Source organism: Tenrec ecaudatus, chromosome 8 (genome assembly GCF_050624435.1).
Source record: "Tenrec ecaudatus isolate mTenEca1 chromosome 8, mTenEca1.hap1, whole genome shotgun sequence".
NCBI lineage: Eukaryota > Metazoa > Chordata > Mammalia > Afrosoricida > Tenrecidae > Tenrec > Tenrec ecaudatus.
In genome coordinates, this window is record NC_134537.1 from 68,760,409 (window position 1) to 68,774,793 (window position 14,385).

The window sequence follows — 14,385 nt, forward strand, 5'->3', positions numbered from 1 at the left end:
AATTAGACGGTAACTCACAGATCTCAAAATTTAATTTCTTCTTAAATCAGAAGCACTGGTGACCTAGCGTTTGTGTATTGGGCTGCTAACTACAAGCCTAGCCATTTGAAACCACCAGCCAATCCTCGAGAGAATGGCAGGGCTTTCTACTCCTGTAAAGAGTCACTGTCTCAGAAACCCCCAGGGGCAGTTCTCCCCTGTCCTATAGGCTCATTTGAGTGTGAATCAACTCCATGGCCATGAGGGGTGATTGGTTTGGTTTGTTGGTTGTTGTTAAATTAAATCTATTTGCTTGTTTAAAAAATGGCATACATTTAACTTTTGAGTATGTGACCCTGTAGCCAATGATCTTGGATAGTTTTCTTCTATTTAGAATTCAGTTTTGAAAATTATTTAGCCAAACGTCCTTCCCTTAAACTACATCAAACTCAGCACTGCCCAACAACTGATTATGTACATTTTAAATTTTTCTAGAGTTAATATTTTAGAACAGTTGGCTAGATGTCTAAAAATTATAAAGTGTTAAAATTGTGTAGCAAGCAAATTTATGGCAGTTTTATCTATTCTTGACAATCAGTAGCCACACAAGTTACATCTTGGTGCAGATGTTTCCTGCTTTGTCCATAAAATTGAATGGAGAATATTTGTGATGGAAGCATGCTGAGGGCCCGTGTTAAATGTAACCATTCAGTGTTTCCACTGAGTGAATACATTGCCTTCCTAGAGTGACTTCACCAATAAAATTGTTCCTATTTTTTTTTACAATCAATGTACCTTTTCTAAAGACCACGTAGTAAGGAATGAAAGCAAAGACTTGGATTTCATTCCTCAGTATGTGGTATTTGGAACAGGTACATTGATGGCAAAATGTTGAAAGAGGAACAGTTTTAGTTGTGCAGTCGCTCCAGGAAGACAATGTATTCCCTCAGCGGAAACCTGCTCTTGTGTCCTTGTGGATTGAACAGCAGTCTGGATCCGCCCAGTTCCTGTGGCATATGTTCAGGGTGAACCAAATTCCCTGTTCCTTTTGGTTTATTTTCTGGGTGAATGACGCAGAGTGAATTTCAGGTTTAGCATTTCCTATACTTCACAGACACAGTTGCCTCTTTCATCTACTACACTTTCTCCCACTTACCAGCGTGAGCAGTGTGTAAAGACGAAGTTGCTAAGCAAAAGTCTGCATTCTATGAAAAGCAAGGTTATACTGAAATGGAAGATGAGCACATCAGATCCCAGATGGCAGATAACTCCATCATTGGGTAACTGTCAATCACATCACTACATAAGCTGTCCAACTACTGAGAACCACGGCCTAGCCAAGGCGGCAACTAGGCTTAACCATCCGCATTGCGCTCACTAGCGCTTCAGCTATCCTTACTGCCAGATATTTAGCTAATAAACAAAGTATTTGGATAGTAGAATTTTTGTTATTTTTATAAATGTGAAATGTGTGATAATGAGATGGTGATAAGCGAGGATTACGTGTATTTGTTTTGTGTAGTTCTTTGGAATATTTTTAAAACTTAGATGAAAACTTTTCAGCCCTACGCGGAGCCTTCACATGGCTGCTTGCATTGAGGGAAGACTACTGCTTTCCTCTCTGTGTGGCTTCATGTGAAGAGACTGATGGGCTCTGAGCCCTTAAGAGTTGCCTATCAAGTAGAAATTAATACACACGTTGACTCCCTTTTCATGGTTATCATTACTTCTCAAAACTCCTTATCGCTGCATATGCCCCCTGTCACCACAGCAACATCACTGTCGTCACCACCCATAGCTTTGCCATTCGCCCTTGAGATGGATGCATGGGCTCTCCTCAGCTGGCAACGTGGCCCACCCAGTGAGCTCATCTTACTGTCTCATTTTGACCATCACTGTTGGTGTTCCCAGAAAGCATCTTAATCCCCGAACTGAAGCAACTGCCTTCAAATCAGTTCTGAGTTGGCTTAACCTTGTACAGTGTTCCTGAGGCTGTAAATCTCCGCCAGAGCAATGGCCTTATCTTTCTGCCTTAAAAACACAGGCCTTAAAAAGCCCCTGGGCAAGCACCAGGACATCTCGAAAGCAATTCTGTTGTCCACGTACTCCTCCCGTGAGAGATTGCCACATGAGCTAATTATTATTTCAGTTAAACTTTGCTATATAAAATTCCTAACAATTCATAGACTACTTTGAAAATTTCATACGCAATCATTCCTTAAGACATGTTATTCTATGTAGTGTTTTAATGCTTTCAAACCAGTTTCAAAAACTAGTTTTGGATTGAGTTACTTGCTTTTACCATTTTTATAATTCAATGGGTTTTAATTAGTCCTTACAGAACCTCTCCTAAGAAACCCTGTGGTTATGTTGGGCACGCAGGCTTCTCACTAGTTTTTCCCAGCATTTCTGTGCAGAGGTTTCCATCTTCCCACCATTTTGCATTCTTTTTCCCACACATTGACTTTTTACTCCGTTCCAATGGCACGCGCATTTTGTTTTCTAATTTTATATTGTTATCTTCCTCTCTCTTCAGAGAGACCTTCTTATGTAGAAAGTTTCTTTACAAAGATTACAGAAACTTTCCATGTTCTCACTGTATATAGCAAAATAAATTTAAAATCTGAAGACATGGATCAAGATAAAATTTTCTTGAATATGCTGTTTACATATAAAGATGGGGGAAATTCATAAGGAGAATGGAAAAGTACTTTGAAAAGAGCAGTTCTAGATGAAAGTAAATTTTATTTACAATTTCATGGTGAATTACTTTTATGTTTATTAAATGGTGGGAATTTTTATGTCATAGTTTAGGAATGAAATGACACTGTAGAGAGCTATACATTGAAATCTAAATATGTGCCACAGTTAAACTGGTTTTTTGACTTTTCCATTTTCTTTACTAGATTTCTCAGAAGTGAAGTTGTTTGTAAAATACATATTTCAAATGCTTCTTTAATAACCAATTTTAAAGCATTATTTTTAAAATTATAAATTTTCCATGAAGAAAACTATTTTAACTCAGAAACCTTTTTTGGAGAAAAATTAAATAAAACTCAGTTTTCCACACCCGAAATATTTCATGATCTCAAGTAAAAAATCATAACAAGACTTACTTATTTACATAGATTTAATGTATATTTGAGATTCAACTACCAACCACAGTGAAGGTAAAACAGGAATTAAGTGTTATAATAATTCTATATTGTGGTAGTTACATAATCTGTCAACTTGAGTGAAGGGGTGGAGTCTAGCCTGTCAATCAGACCAGAGTTAATCATGCCTCTGTGTGGACATGGCTTTCTCCTGAGGATTCTGGGAATTACTATCTTCCTCTCTGGAGGTGGGACACATACTCTCTCTGTTTCCCATTGCCGATGACAAGTCAGATGGAGCTATGCTGATGGATCCAGAGCCCTGGAGCTGTAGGAGCCACATGGAGACCCACACGGGCACTGAAATGCTTGATGCACAAGACTCTCCATCCACTGACCTGTGATCTTCCTGCATTCAGCATCATTGCATGTGTTGTGTGAGGCTGAAGAGGAATTTATAGACTGGGATCAGACATATGGGCTAATCTTGGGCTTACAGACTTGATCTGGACTAGGCTGGGGTATTTTCTCAATATACAATTACTCTGATATAAAGTTCTTTCCTATACATATGTGAGTATCCCTGGATTTGTTTCTTAGTCTACCCAGACTGACGCCTATACCTACTGAGGATGTGGTGTGGGGGTCACATCCGACCTCCTCTGGCTGTGTGAAGAAGGAGACCCAGCTCTGCATCTGCCCAAATAGGGGTCCTGTGAGGGAGCTCAGACATGCCTCCTCCCCTCTGAATCCTAGTCTGATCCCAACAGTCCCTCCCCCCGCAGTATTCTTCTTCTCTGGACTCAGGCAATAATCACAGTTGTGGGGATTTCTGGGGGGAGACAGCCAGTTACAGCATGGTAAGGATAGAGTTCTGTCCACGACACAGCTTCTCAGCTGGCTGGCAGAGACATTCTCTCTGGTCTTTGGCTTCTGTGTTAGTCTGGGTGGACTAGAGAAACAAATTCATAGACACACACGTGTATGAGAGATTCTTACGTAAAGGGTAATGTACATTAAGAAGGCATCCCAACCAAGCCAATAAGTCCGATACCAATCTATAAAGTCCTGTTCAGATTCACAAAGCACATGCAATGAAGCTGAATGCAGGACGATCACAGCCTCTCATCTATATCATCACTTAGCTCTGTCCCGCTTGGGCAAGTTTACAAAGCTCCTTTAGAGCTGGTAAATGTCTAAAAGGTACCCCACTCTGAAAGCCGACCTCCTGCCCAAAGGCACTCAGCTTTCTTCCTTCTGTGAGCTAAGACGCTCACCACTCACAGCCTCAGCACTGCTGTCTCCGTATTGTGGCCTCCGCTGCTTCTGCTTCCTCCTCTACTTCAGACAGGGATCGCCCTCTCCGGTGGCTCTGCTCTCTTGGTGGTTGTGAGATTCCTCTGTTCCTGCTTCTGAGACGGTTCACTTTTCTATCCAGTGGAATGATGAAATTGACCAATCCCAGAGTTAGAGTCTTCCTGTACACCTTACTTGCATGCTCCCACCAGCCCTTTGGTGGGAGTTACCAAGACCGACAGAAGAGTCACACCAAGTAATTTCACTTCATTGCAGACAACCTGCGAGCAATAGACGAAGCCAGGCAATTGATGACGAAGCATAGTGCTCATTTGTTTTTCTTGTTTCTAAAAATTTATGAAAATTTAGGACAACCAGAAAAGACCATTGCCTGACTTATACTTTCCTTTGACATCTCATGGCAAGGAAAAATGGCTATCATCTGATAAGAGAATAGAGTGTGTCAATAGCACAAGGATTGAAGTCCATAAGCAGTGTACCAAGATTCTCTACTTGCGGTCAGTGCTTTTGTAGACACTTTATATTGGTTTTGTGAAATCAGTGATTAAAATTGAAATCTTAAGTGGAAAATAATCTGTCATCCTTGTGCATTAGCTTTCCTGAGAGAAGGCTGTTTTATTGAAGAGGAAAGTACAGAGCAGTAAACCACTTCCAAATGTAACTTTATATTGTCTGCTTTGAAAATGTTTCCATTTGAGATCTTCAGGAGAATCTGAGTGATGGTCTCAGGTTGATGTTAAGTTTTAATCAGATGTCCTTTCTACCTCATGCAATCATCATGTAATACTTAAAATGCATGTTATGAGTACAGTTGGGACTCTAAGAGATGCATCTATATTTACTCCGGAACTTTTTGACCCTACCATGCTGACTCCACAGACAGTTTTCTTCTTACAATACCGTGAAGCAGTTGCCCCATGTCAAAATGGCAGTTTTGGAGACAGTAAAACAAATCTGAAGATCAAGGCTGTCGGGTGACTAGAGTAAGGGTTCCAACTGACATGCTCCTAGGACAGCACCTACTGTGCTTTCAGAATGAGCAGGCGCGTTTTTGTGATGGCAAAAGCATTTTCCTCGGTGCAATTTTCCTAGCCATGGTCTAACCCATGACATTTTCTATTTTCTTAAAACTTCTTTTTCATAAACCCCTGACATCATCCTGTGTCCTTCACAAAATAATTTTGAAAGTTACCCTGTGTTAGGCAGGATTCTCTAGAGAAACAAAACCAGGACATTTATGATGATAGATAGATAGATAGATAGATAGATAGATAGATAGATAGATTTATATAGCAAGAAGGAATATGATGGCTAATTAGTCCACACAGCAGTACAGAGGGCTCAGTTCAACTCAGTTTCATGCAACGGTTAATATACTGAAGGCCCTTCAACTCACTGGGGCTGCTGGTCCAAGGTCAAGGAAACAGAAAATGGAATCTGCCCTCAAGAATGAAATGAAAGGCAGAGTCCACAGAGGGCAGCAGACAGCGGGGTGAGGTGGGGGTGGGTGGGGGCGGGGAGGCAACAGTCACTAACCCGGGAGCTTAGCAAAGCAGTCCCTGATGGGATGATGGGATCTCAAACTCAAGTAATGTCTGCACAGCAACACAATTCACTGGCCTCAGGCTCACACAGTGTATGCACCAGCAGCACGGCAAAGCAGATTGTGAAGGATCCTCAAACTCTAGGAACAGAATCCATGGGTTGTCTTGGCCCACAAGTAGTGCAGCACATAGTTGAGGCAAAGAACTAGGTCAAGCAGCAGCATGCTGGTCTGATCACCAGGGAGGAAGAAATACAGATGCCGGCTGCGGAAATTATTTATCTTGGTCACCCTCCAATCAAAGTGCGGCCCACATGTTCCTATGGAAGCCTAGTTGGCACACTAAACCAATCACATTGCCAACTTGGCACTGGTACACAATTGTTTAGCCATATATAATTTCTAGACATTAATGAAATTATACTCACACCCAACATCATATACCTAGCATCCATATACATGAAAACACACTGAATCTATTTGTATCTGGTAGTACTATACATGAACGAGGGGAGAGTATTCAGTAGGCACATTTAAAGATGAAATACTAACAATCACAAACCTCACTTTGGCTGTTGATCACACAGTCATAACTGATAGAATTACCTTCTTCTACTACCCATTCTGTATTACCTTTGTCCTTGGCCAGCACCTCAGCTAGCCTTGGTTCTTTGCCTGATGGGGTGATCCAGACCTTTATTCTTGAAGGTCTGGGCCATTAGACATCCTGTCAGGATTGGGTTGCTATAGTTTACCACATACTCTAATCACAGGGCATGGTAGCGCTCAGAGTCGGTCTATGGGATCTTCTGGATTCCAGACACATTCTCCTTTACCTCCATTACGTTGCACCTGTCCAATTTCTCCTTGGTAATCAGGATCAATCACACCATTCTGTACTCTGATACTCTTCTTTACCTGTTCATCCAAAGTTATAAAAAGACCAAAGTGCCCAGGGGGCATTCTCAGCTGCCAGTTCAGTGGAATCAGTGCTGTGTTTCCAGGTGGGAGAGTTCTCTCCTTTGGAATTAGGACCTCCAAGCCTGAAAAGCATAGCGTTACTGGTGAAGCAAAAAGGCTCCAGGGGGATCACTAGGAGTAATAGTGAGTGGTGCCACTCTGGCTTCCACCCCTTGGTTCATGGACCCATGAATCCTAGTTGTTGGAGACATAGCACCATATATTGGCCACTGATTTAGAGCGTATACCCCACACCTGGTACCATAATGTCTTAGTCCGTGTTGACTAGAGAAAGAAATCCAGAGGCACTAATATGTGTGTAAGAGAGAGCTTCGTATCAAAGAATAATTGTATATTATAAAAGCAACCCAGATCAAGTCCAAATGACCAATATTAGCCCATAAGTCTGATACTAATTCATAAATCACTCAGCTGACTCATGCAATTACATGCAGTGATGCAGGAAGATCAGATGCTGGTGGGGCAAAGTCTTGTGGGTGCAATGGCAGTGGACACATATCCAGGGCTCTGGCTGCCATCAGTGTGGCTCCATGTGGCTACTCAACAGGAAGGCCAAGGCACAGAGAGAGAGAGAGAGAGAGAGAGAGAGAGAGAGAGAGAGAGAGAGAGAGAGAGAACAAGAACAGAGAGAATGGCTGCCTCTTCCGATAGCAGAATCAAGAGAGAAGAAGTTCCCAGAATTCTCCTGATTAGGCCACACCCACAAGGAGGCATCATCGCGCTGTGATCTGATTGACAGGCTAAACTCCACCCCTTCACTGTTTTTCAAGTTGAAATAAAATCGTGTAACTTCCACATTGCCATGATTCTGAGCTGACACCACTGCTTTAATTTAAATGGGCCCAACAGATATCCTTGGAACCCACTGTTTTGAGTGGATATTTTATAAGGCCTACTAAGGATACTCTCATATACTTTGGACATATTATCAGAAGACACTCGTCCCTTGAAAAGGCTGTCTTGCTTGGTGAAGTAGGGAAACAGTGAAAAGGAGGAAGGCAGACTCTTTAAAGAGATGGATTGACATGGTGGCTGCACCAGTTTCTCAAGCATGAGAACAATCGTGAGGGTGGTGCAGGACCAAGCAGTGCTTCCGTTCTGCTGTGCACAAGTGGCTCTGAGTCAGCACGCCTATGGATATTAGAGAGTATAATCCAATGCAAATTGAGCCCCCTGCCTTTAATTTCATTCTGACTCATAGGGACCGTCTATGACAGAAAAACTGCAACTGGGCATCTCAGAGACTGTAAAGCTTTAGTTGAGAAGACAGCCTCATCTTTATCCCTCAGAGTGACTGGTAGGTTTGAACCGTTGACCTTTACCTGTACCACTTTGCTCCATCCTAGCTTTATTAGAAGATATTTTCCAGTTCTTAAAGAAGATGCCTCTAGTATGTCAAAGAACCACAGTATGCTCTTGGGTCACTTGTTAGTCTGAGCAAAACTAAATAGTTTGAAAAGACTATTCCAAGTGATTTGGCTCCCTACAGAAGTGCTAGTCCAAGATATGGAGCCTGAAGAGAATTAACTGGCAGATTCAAAATTGTGTCTACCTTTCTTTTGTGGCTTGTACACTTTAAGTTCTGATTAAGAGAATACATTTCCCCAAGGTCATTCTCCTTGTGGTCTAGCTGAAGTGCAGTTATGCTACAGGCCTTCCCACACTTCCTGCCCTACTTTATTCCGGTGGAGGGCTTCACTGTTGGTGGTCTGTCTGTAAGGCTTGCAGGTACGTACACTAAGCATCTCAGTATCCTGATTCAGGTATAGCTAGCGCATTAATCAAGCCTTGTTTTCAAAGCTGACGCAAATTTCTGCTCTCTCTATTTAGGTCATCAACGGGTGTCTGTCACTAGCCTGCTTGTTTGCCATGGCTTGTTAATGGTTGGCACCAATCTGGGCATCGTTGTAGCCTTCCCAGTTCCTCGTCTGCAGGGAATTCCCAAAGTAACTGGTGAGTAAACTCACTCAAGTCGTTTTGTCTCTCCGTACTGCCGTGCCTCCACCTCAGCAAGTACTGTCTTTACAATTTATGAAGCAGATCTGGTCATGTAATACTTTAACATCCTGGGCATTGTTGAAAGAGTTCAAATTAAATTATCTTTGTTTTAGAGTACTATAAAAACGATTTAACGCCTAGTGATAACACTTAGTAACACCTATGGGACAGAGTCGCACTACCTTCCGAGACTGCAAGGGTAGCTCTTCAGAGCGGCTGGTGTTTTCAGAGCACTGATCTTGGGCGAGCAGCACAATGTTCAAAACCACCGGCGACTCTGAGAGAGAAAAGTGAGGCTTGAGGAACCTACAGGGGCAGTTCTATGTGCTTTAGAGTCACGAGGCATCAAAACTGACTTGACAGTGAGTTGTGTTCTTATGAAATAGATATTTAAAAGTCTTATTATTTTAATGTTAATAATGGAAACGTCACCATGAACCTGCCACCTAGTTTTGGAAACGAAACATTATTTATACATTGCAGTCTCTGGGTGTTTCCTCCTCCCCTTCCCCCCATTCACACATCTGTAAGTAGCTTTTATGTCCATTTAATTATCCGAATTATTTTCTCGATAGTGTTGCCTTTTTTTGTATTTTTCAAAAAGGTGATTAATTTTGCCCAATTTTCCATTTTCTATATTTGCCCTCAAACATGTATTCCTTGGTAACCTTTTTCCTTCAGCATTGCTTCTAGGATCCGTCTGTCAGTACAAAGTTCTTAACTTCTCTCTGCTCTCTAGTAGTCCTTGGATAGGATCTCACCCTTAACCCAGGCTTCTTTTGGTAGCTATTTATTTAGTTGTGTCCAGCTTTTGTTTTATTTTCCACATAATACTCCCTTTGAATATTATCACAGCCATTTCTGTTTCTTTCTGCATGAGTCTCTGTAGGACTAATGTCCAGAAGTGAAATTTCTGGTTTATAGAGAATATGCGTGCTCCACTTTGCGAGGTTAATTTGGTTGTTTGTTTGTTTTTGATCAAGCTGATACGTGAAATTACGCTCCCGTTTTTAGTATGCGAACATTCTTAAAACTCACATTCCCACCAGCATTTGCAGTGTTGGCTTTTGTTTGTTTTTTTAATTTTACCAGTCTACAGCCAGCAAAGAATTTTATGGCTGTTAAAGAATTTTGTAACTTAATCTGCCGTGATTGGTTCAGGATGATTCTATGGGTTAGGCCTTGCTTCAGCCTCATAGCATGTGGTGGAAAGGGAGCATGAGTCACGTATCTGAATTATTCCAACTGTGAAGGACTTAGCAAGTGGGAGTACCCCGTCCCTCCTGACATCGATGCTGACATCTATGTTTCGTAAGATGATCTGTTGTGGTTTTGACTGTGCTCTTAAGTCAGAGGATGATTTTAACATTTCAATCATACCACGTTTACTCTGAAAAGTCCTATTCAGACTCTAGAAGGGAGTAATTTAAAGCCCAGAACTTCTTAATAATAGAACATGTTAGGCAGCTTCTGGGGGTTTAGACAATTTGTTCCTGAAACCAACACATTTAAAAAGTAGTCGTATTGCATGTACTCACATATCATAGAAGTGATTCATTCGGTCATAGTAAGGAAAGTGGTGCAGCCACCACCACAAACAATTCCAGAACATGTCCTTCTCTTCTTGTGGTTGGTAGCTACCCTCCCTCCCCCCTGCCAGGCCTGTGGGTAGTTACTGTTTCTGTAGCTCTTCCTCTGCGACATTGCACACACAGAAAAGCATGCAAAACAAACAAGCCAGCAAACAGCGATGACAAAATAAGACCTCAGTAGAAAGGAAAGCAGAAACTATAAAGCACTGAAACAACTTTAAAATGGGTCAAAAGGGAGCAAATAAGCGCGAGCTTTTACCCTGACGACATGTGCCCTAAGTGACCTTCCAGTGCTCTCTGTCTGAGAGCAAGGCTGCTCACATCCCTGGACGGTGTTCAGAGGGGTTTGCTGGACTCTTAATCTACAAATGGAGCCCTGCAAGTGGATTGGGGCTCCCACTGTCATCCGCAGCTGTCTGCAAACCAGATGCAATTCCCTCCTTTGGATTGGATTCTTTCTAATCCTTGGTTCACCCAGCCTGGTGTGATTCTTCCATGTGGACTTAGTGGACATCTCACTTAGATGGCTGTTAGTTTGAAGACATGTCTTTAAAACCCAGATGCTATTCTTTCTGGTAGCCGGGCACCATCTAGTTTCTTCACCACACTTCACTATAGCACCCATCCCTTCAGCAATCTCTTCATGAGAGCAAGTATCATGTAAGGCTGTGTCATAGGAACTAATTTTTCCTAGATTGGGGTTAGAATTAAGTGCCAGCCCCAAATCCAATATATATATATGTATATGTATAATTTATATACCATATATACTCATTTTATATATATATGATTTATATACTGTATATACTCATGTATAAGCCGAGTTTTTCAGCACATTTTTAATGCAGTTTTTGTGATAAAATTAGGTGTCTCAGCAGATATTCATGTCGGCTTATACTCAAATATACACAGTATGTCTCTGGCCATCTATGTCATTATCATTCTATAATAGAGAACATTACAAATCATCCCCCAACGATATAAGGTATTGATAGAGCCATTCATTTGTATGGTGGCATACAAATTGGGTGACTATGATTGGGGGCTGCTGACCTCAAAGTCAGCCATTGGAACCCACCAGCCACTCATGGGAGAAAAAGGCGGCTTTCGCTCTCGGAAACCCACAGTGGCAGTGCTTCCCGGTCCCTGGAGTTGCTACGTATAAGTCAGCATAGACTCATGAGTTTGCTGCTTTGGGTTTGGTTTATAGAATCTAAAACACTGTTGAGAAAAGCACATTACCCAAATATAGGTCAGTTTTAGATGGCAGTACATGAATTGCCGCCTTACATAATTAAACTCAAGTGACTGGGCAATATTTACATGAACAAGAGGGCAGGCTGGTGATAGGGCAAAATTTTCATGGACACTCATTCATAAAGGTACAACCATGCCTACGAGTCAATGTGCCTACTAATAAATATGCCGGCTAGTAAATATGTGGTATGTTATCGTATTCTACCATCTAACTATTAAAGGGAATTTTTAGGTTTTTTAATGTAGGCCAGGAGCCTAAATTGTATGTGATTGGCTTATTAATATGATGCTATTTTTAAAAATTGTTTAAATTTTTCTCTCGCTCTTCAGGAAGAGGTATGGTTTCCTACCACGCACACAATGGCCCTGTCAAGTTCCTCATAATGGCTACCACTTTACACAAGACAAACAAAGACGAGTCCAGAGATAGCCTCCCTCCCACTTCTGAAGCCCCGGATGAAGACCCGAGGGACATGCTGCCCGGCGAAGGCCTCAGCTCTTGCCTAAGTCAGAGCAACCCTGAGGGCGCCGTGTGGCTGGGAGACTCACTAGGCTCCGTGACTCAAAGAAGCGACGGTTCATCATCATCCGGGTCTTTGACTTTATCGCACGGCTCCAGTTCGCTGGAGCACAGGGAAGAGGACAGTGTCATTTATGACCTCTTGAAGGATCCAAACATCTCACTGAAAAGCAAAGCACGTCGAATCAAGGAAGCGAAAGCCAGTTCAGTGTTGGTGGTGTGTGGAGGACAGGGCCACCGACGGGTCACCAGGAAGGCAAGGCAGCAGCGACTAGATGAGCTGGTTTCCTCTGTCATGGTCTGGCAGATCCCCCTGCTAAACACCTAAGTGATGGGCACACCTCTGGGAGTGGAGAGGTGTAGCCAAGGATGACGCTTAACTAAGTCGCACGCTGTTAATGATTTAGGCTCGATCTACGCTGGTTGGGGACAAGTGCACAACAGTATTCGGGGGAGAAATGTGCAATACCATCGTCATGGCATTCCTACGCGTTCATTCCGCCTCTCCCATGCGGCAGAGCTGAATGTACACCTTCAGAACAAGGTGGAAGATTGTCGAGTGCTCGGAGCTTCCGGGAACACCCACCTCTCTGACTGCTGTAGCCCCTGCGGAAGTGCTCCATGTCAAACAGACTCAAAGGCTTTCTTGTATTATGTTGCTCAGAGAATTTGAAAACTAAGATTTTGTGAGGAAAACAGTATATTCAGTAGAGTAGGAATTTATTAACAATTCTTTAAACATTTTTACTTGATTCGGATTCACTACTTTTATTTATGTTCTACATTTAAAAATTTTAGAATAGAATTTGTAACAATTAAGAAAGCCAGGTAAAATATACCTGCCCAGATGGTATATTTTGTTCTCAGAAATGAAGTAAATTTCCAAAGTTGTATAATACACATATAGTGTATTTAAACAAAGTAGTATTTTTATATTACATTTTAAATTAAAAATTAACAACTAATACATTGGGTAATATCTTACCTGTAACATTTTTAAAATAATGTTTGCTTTGAACCAAAATGCCCAATATGTAAAAACATTTAGACCCAAGCATCAATGCCAAAATTTTCTTCTCTTATAAACTAATATTAATATCTGTATTAGAAATATATATGTTTGAATGTTACAGAAAATACTAGACAAAAACCGCTTTGCTCAATTCTTTTATGTGGTTTCTTGCACCAGTTGACTTTGAAACACTGTATCTATTTTCGAATACGCATTGTGAATGGCTCGTGGTGCTAATCGATGCGGTGTCCCATTGCTGGCGATGGGATGTGGACCAAAATACTGACCACTATGTATCGTATAGATTTCCCTCCACAAAATACACAGGTCTGTACGCTGCAGTTCAGCTATGCCATGGTGAGATGTGTGAATAATCAGTGAGTTCTCTTTTGTTCAACACATATTTATATATCAATGTCTTGCTTACTAGACAGTTCAAAAAACCCAAAACCTGGTTCAACAGATATAAATTTCTTAGCACTTTACAGATGATTAAACATACTAATTTTATGACTTAGCCAAATATTTTCTGAGGTGCATATATATCCTATGTGAAAGTAATATTGCTACAACCTTTCTTAAACCGTTGGCTGCCATTTTAATTTCATAAATAAAGTCTTTTATTATAAAATGTAATATTACAAGGTGCCTTTTTCCTCCATAAATATAAAAGCAATTCTGGAAGGGATGGGGACTGTCTGACCTATCTTTTCAAATTAGTCATCACTACTTGCTAGTTTGGGATCTCTTTATGTATCATTTCCTGAGACAGTTAACAATATTGATGGAAAACAGTGCTTTGAATTTGAAGTACTATGAGGTGTTCAAAAGGAATCATGAATTGAATGAGTTTAATATAAAATATGAAGTATTTGTAGTAGACAAAGATGTGAAACGTGTACTGATTAAAACAATATTGCAACTCAGTATTTGTACTGGTCAGATAAAACCAGAAATGCTCTTATATTCCTGTTATATAAACCACAATAACTAAAATATACTTGGTCTTTATCAGTCACTAAACATTTCAGCTTAGAAATATCAGATTTGTCACAGCGCAAAGATAAGTTTAAAAAGTATCCATTGAGGTT

General features: G+C 41.2%; 1 protein-coding gene across 7 annotated transcripts in view; it reads left to right on the forward strand.

Annotated features, from left to right (window-relative positions):
- ARHGEF10 (Rho guanine nucleotide exchange factor 10) overlaps positions 1-13,925 on the forward strand; it is a 202,501-nt gene extending 188,576 nt beyond the window's left edge. For 6 of the 7 annotated variants that reach the window (XM_075556420.1, XM_075556416.1, XM_075556415.1 and 3 more), the window contains 2 exons: positions 8,746-8,868; positions 12,093-13,925. In XM_075556420.1, the coding sequence (XP_075412535.1) occupies positions 8,746-8,868; positions 12,093-12,610 (641 nt within the window). In that variant the 3' untranslated portion in view covers positions 12,611-13,925. Of the gene's footprint in view, positions 1-8,116; positions 8,368-8,745; positions 8,869-12,092 lie in introns of those variants that run through there. The other variant, XM_075556422.1, reaches the window with a different exon arrangement.
- Positions 13,926-14,385: the final 460 nt, after the last annotated feature.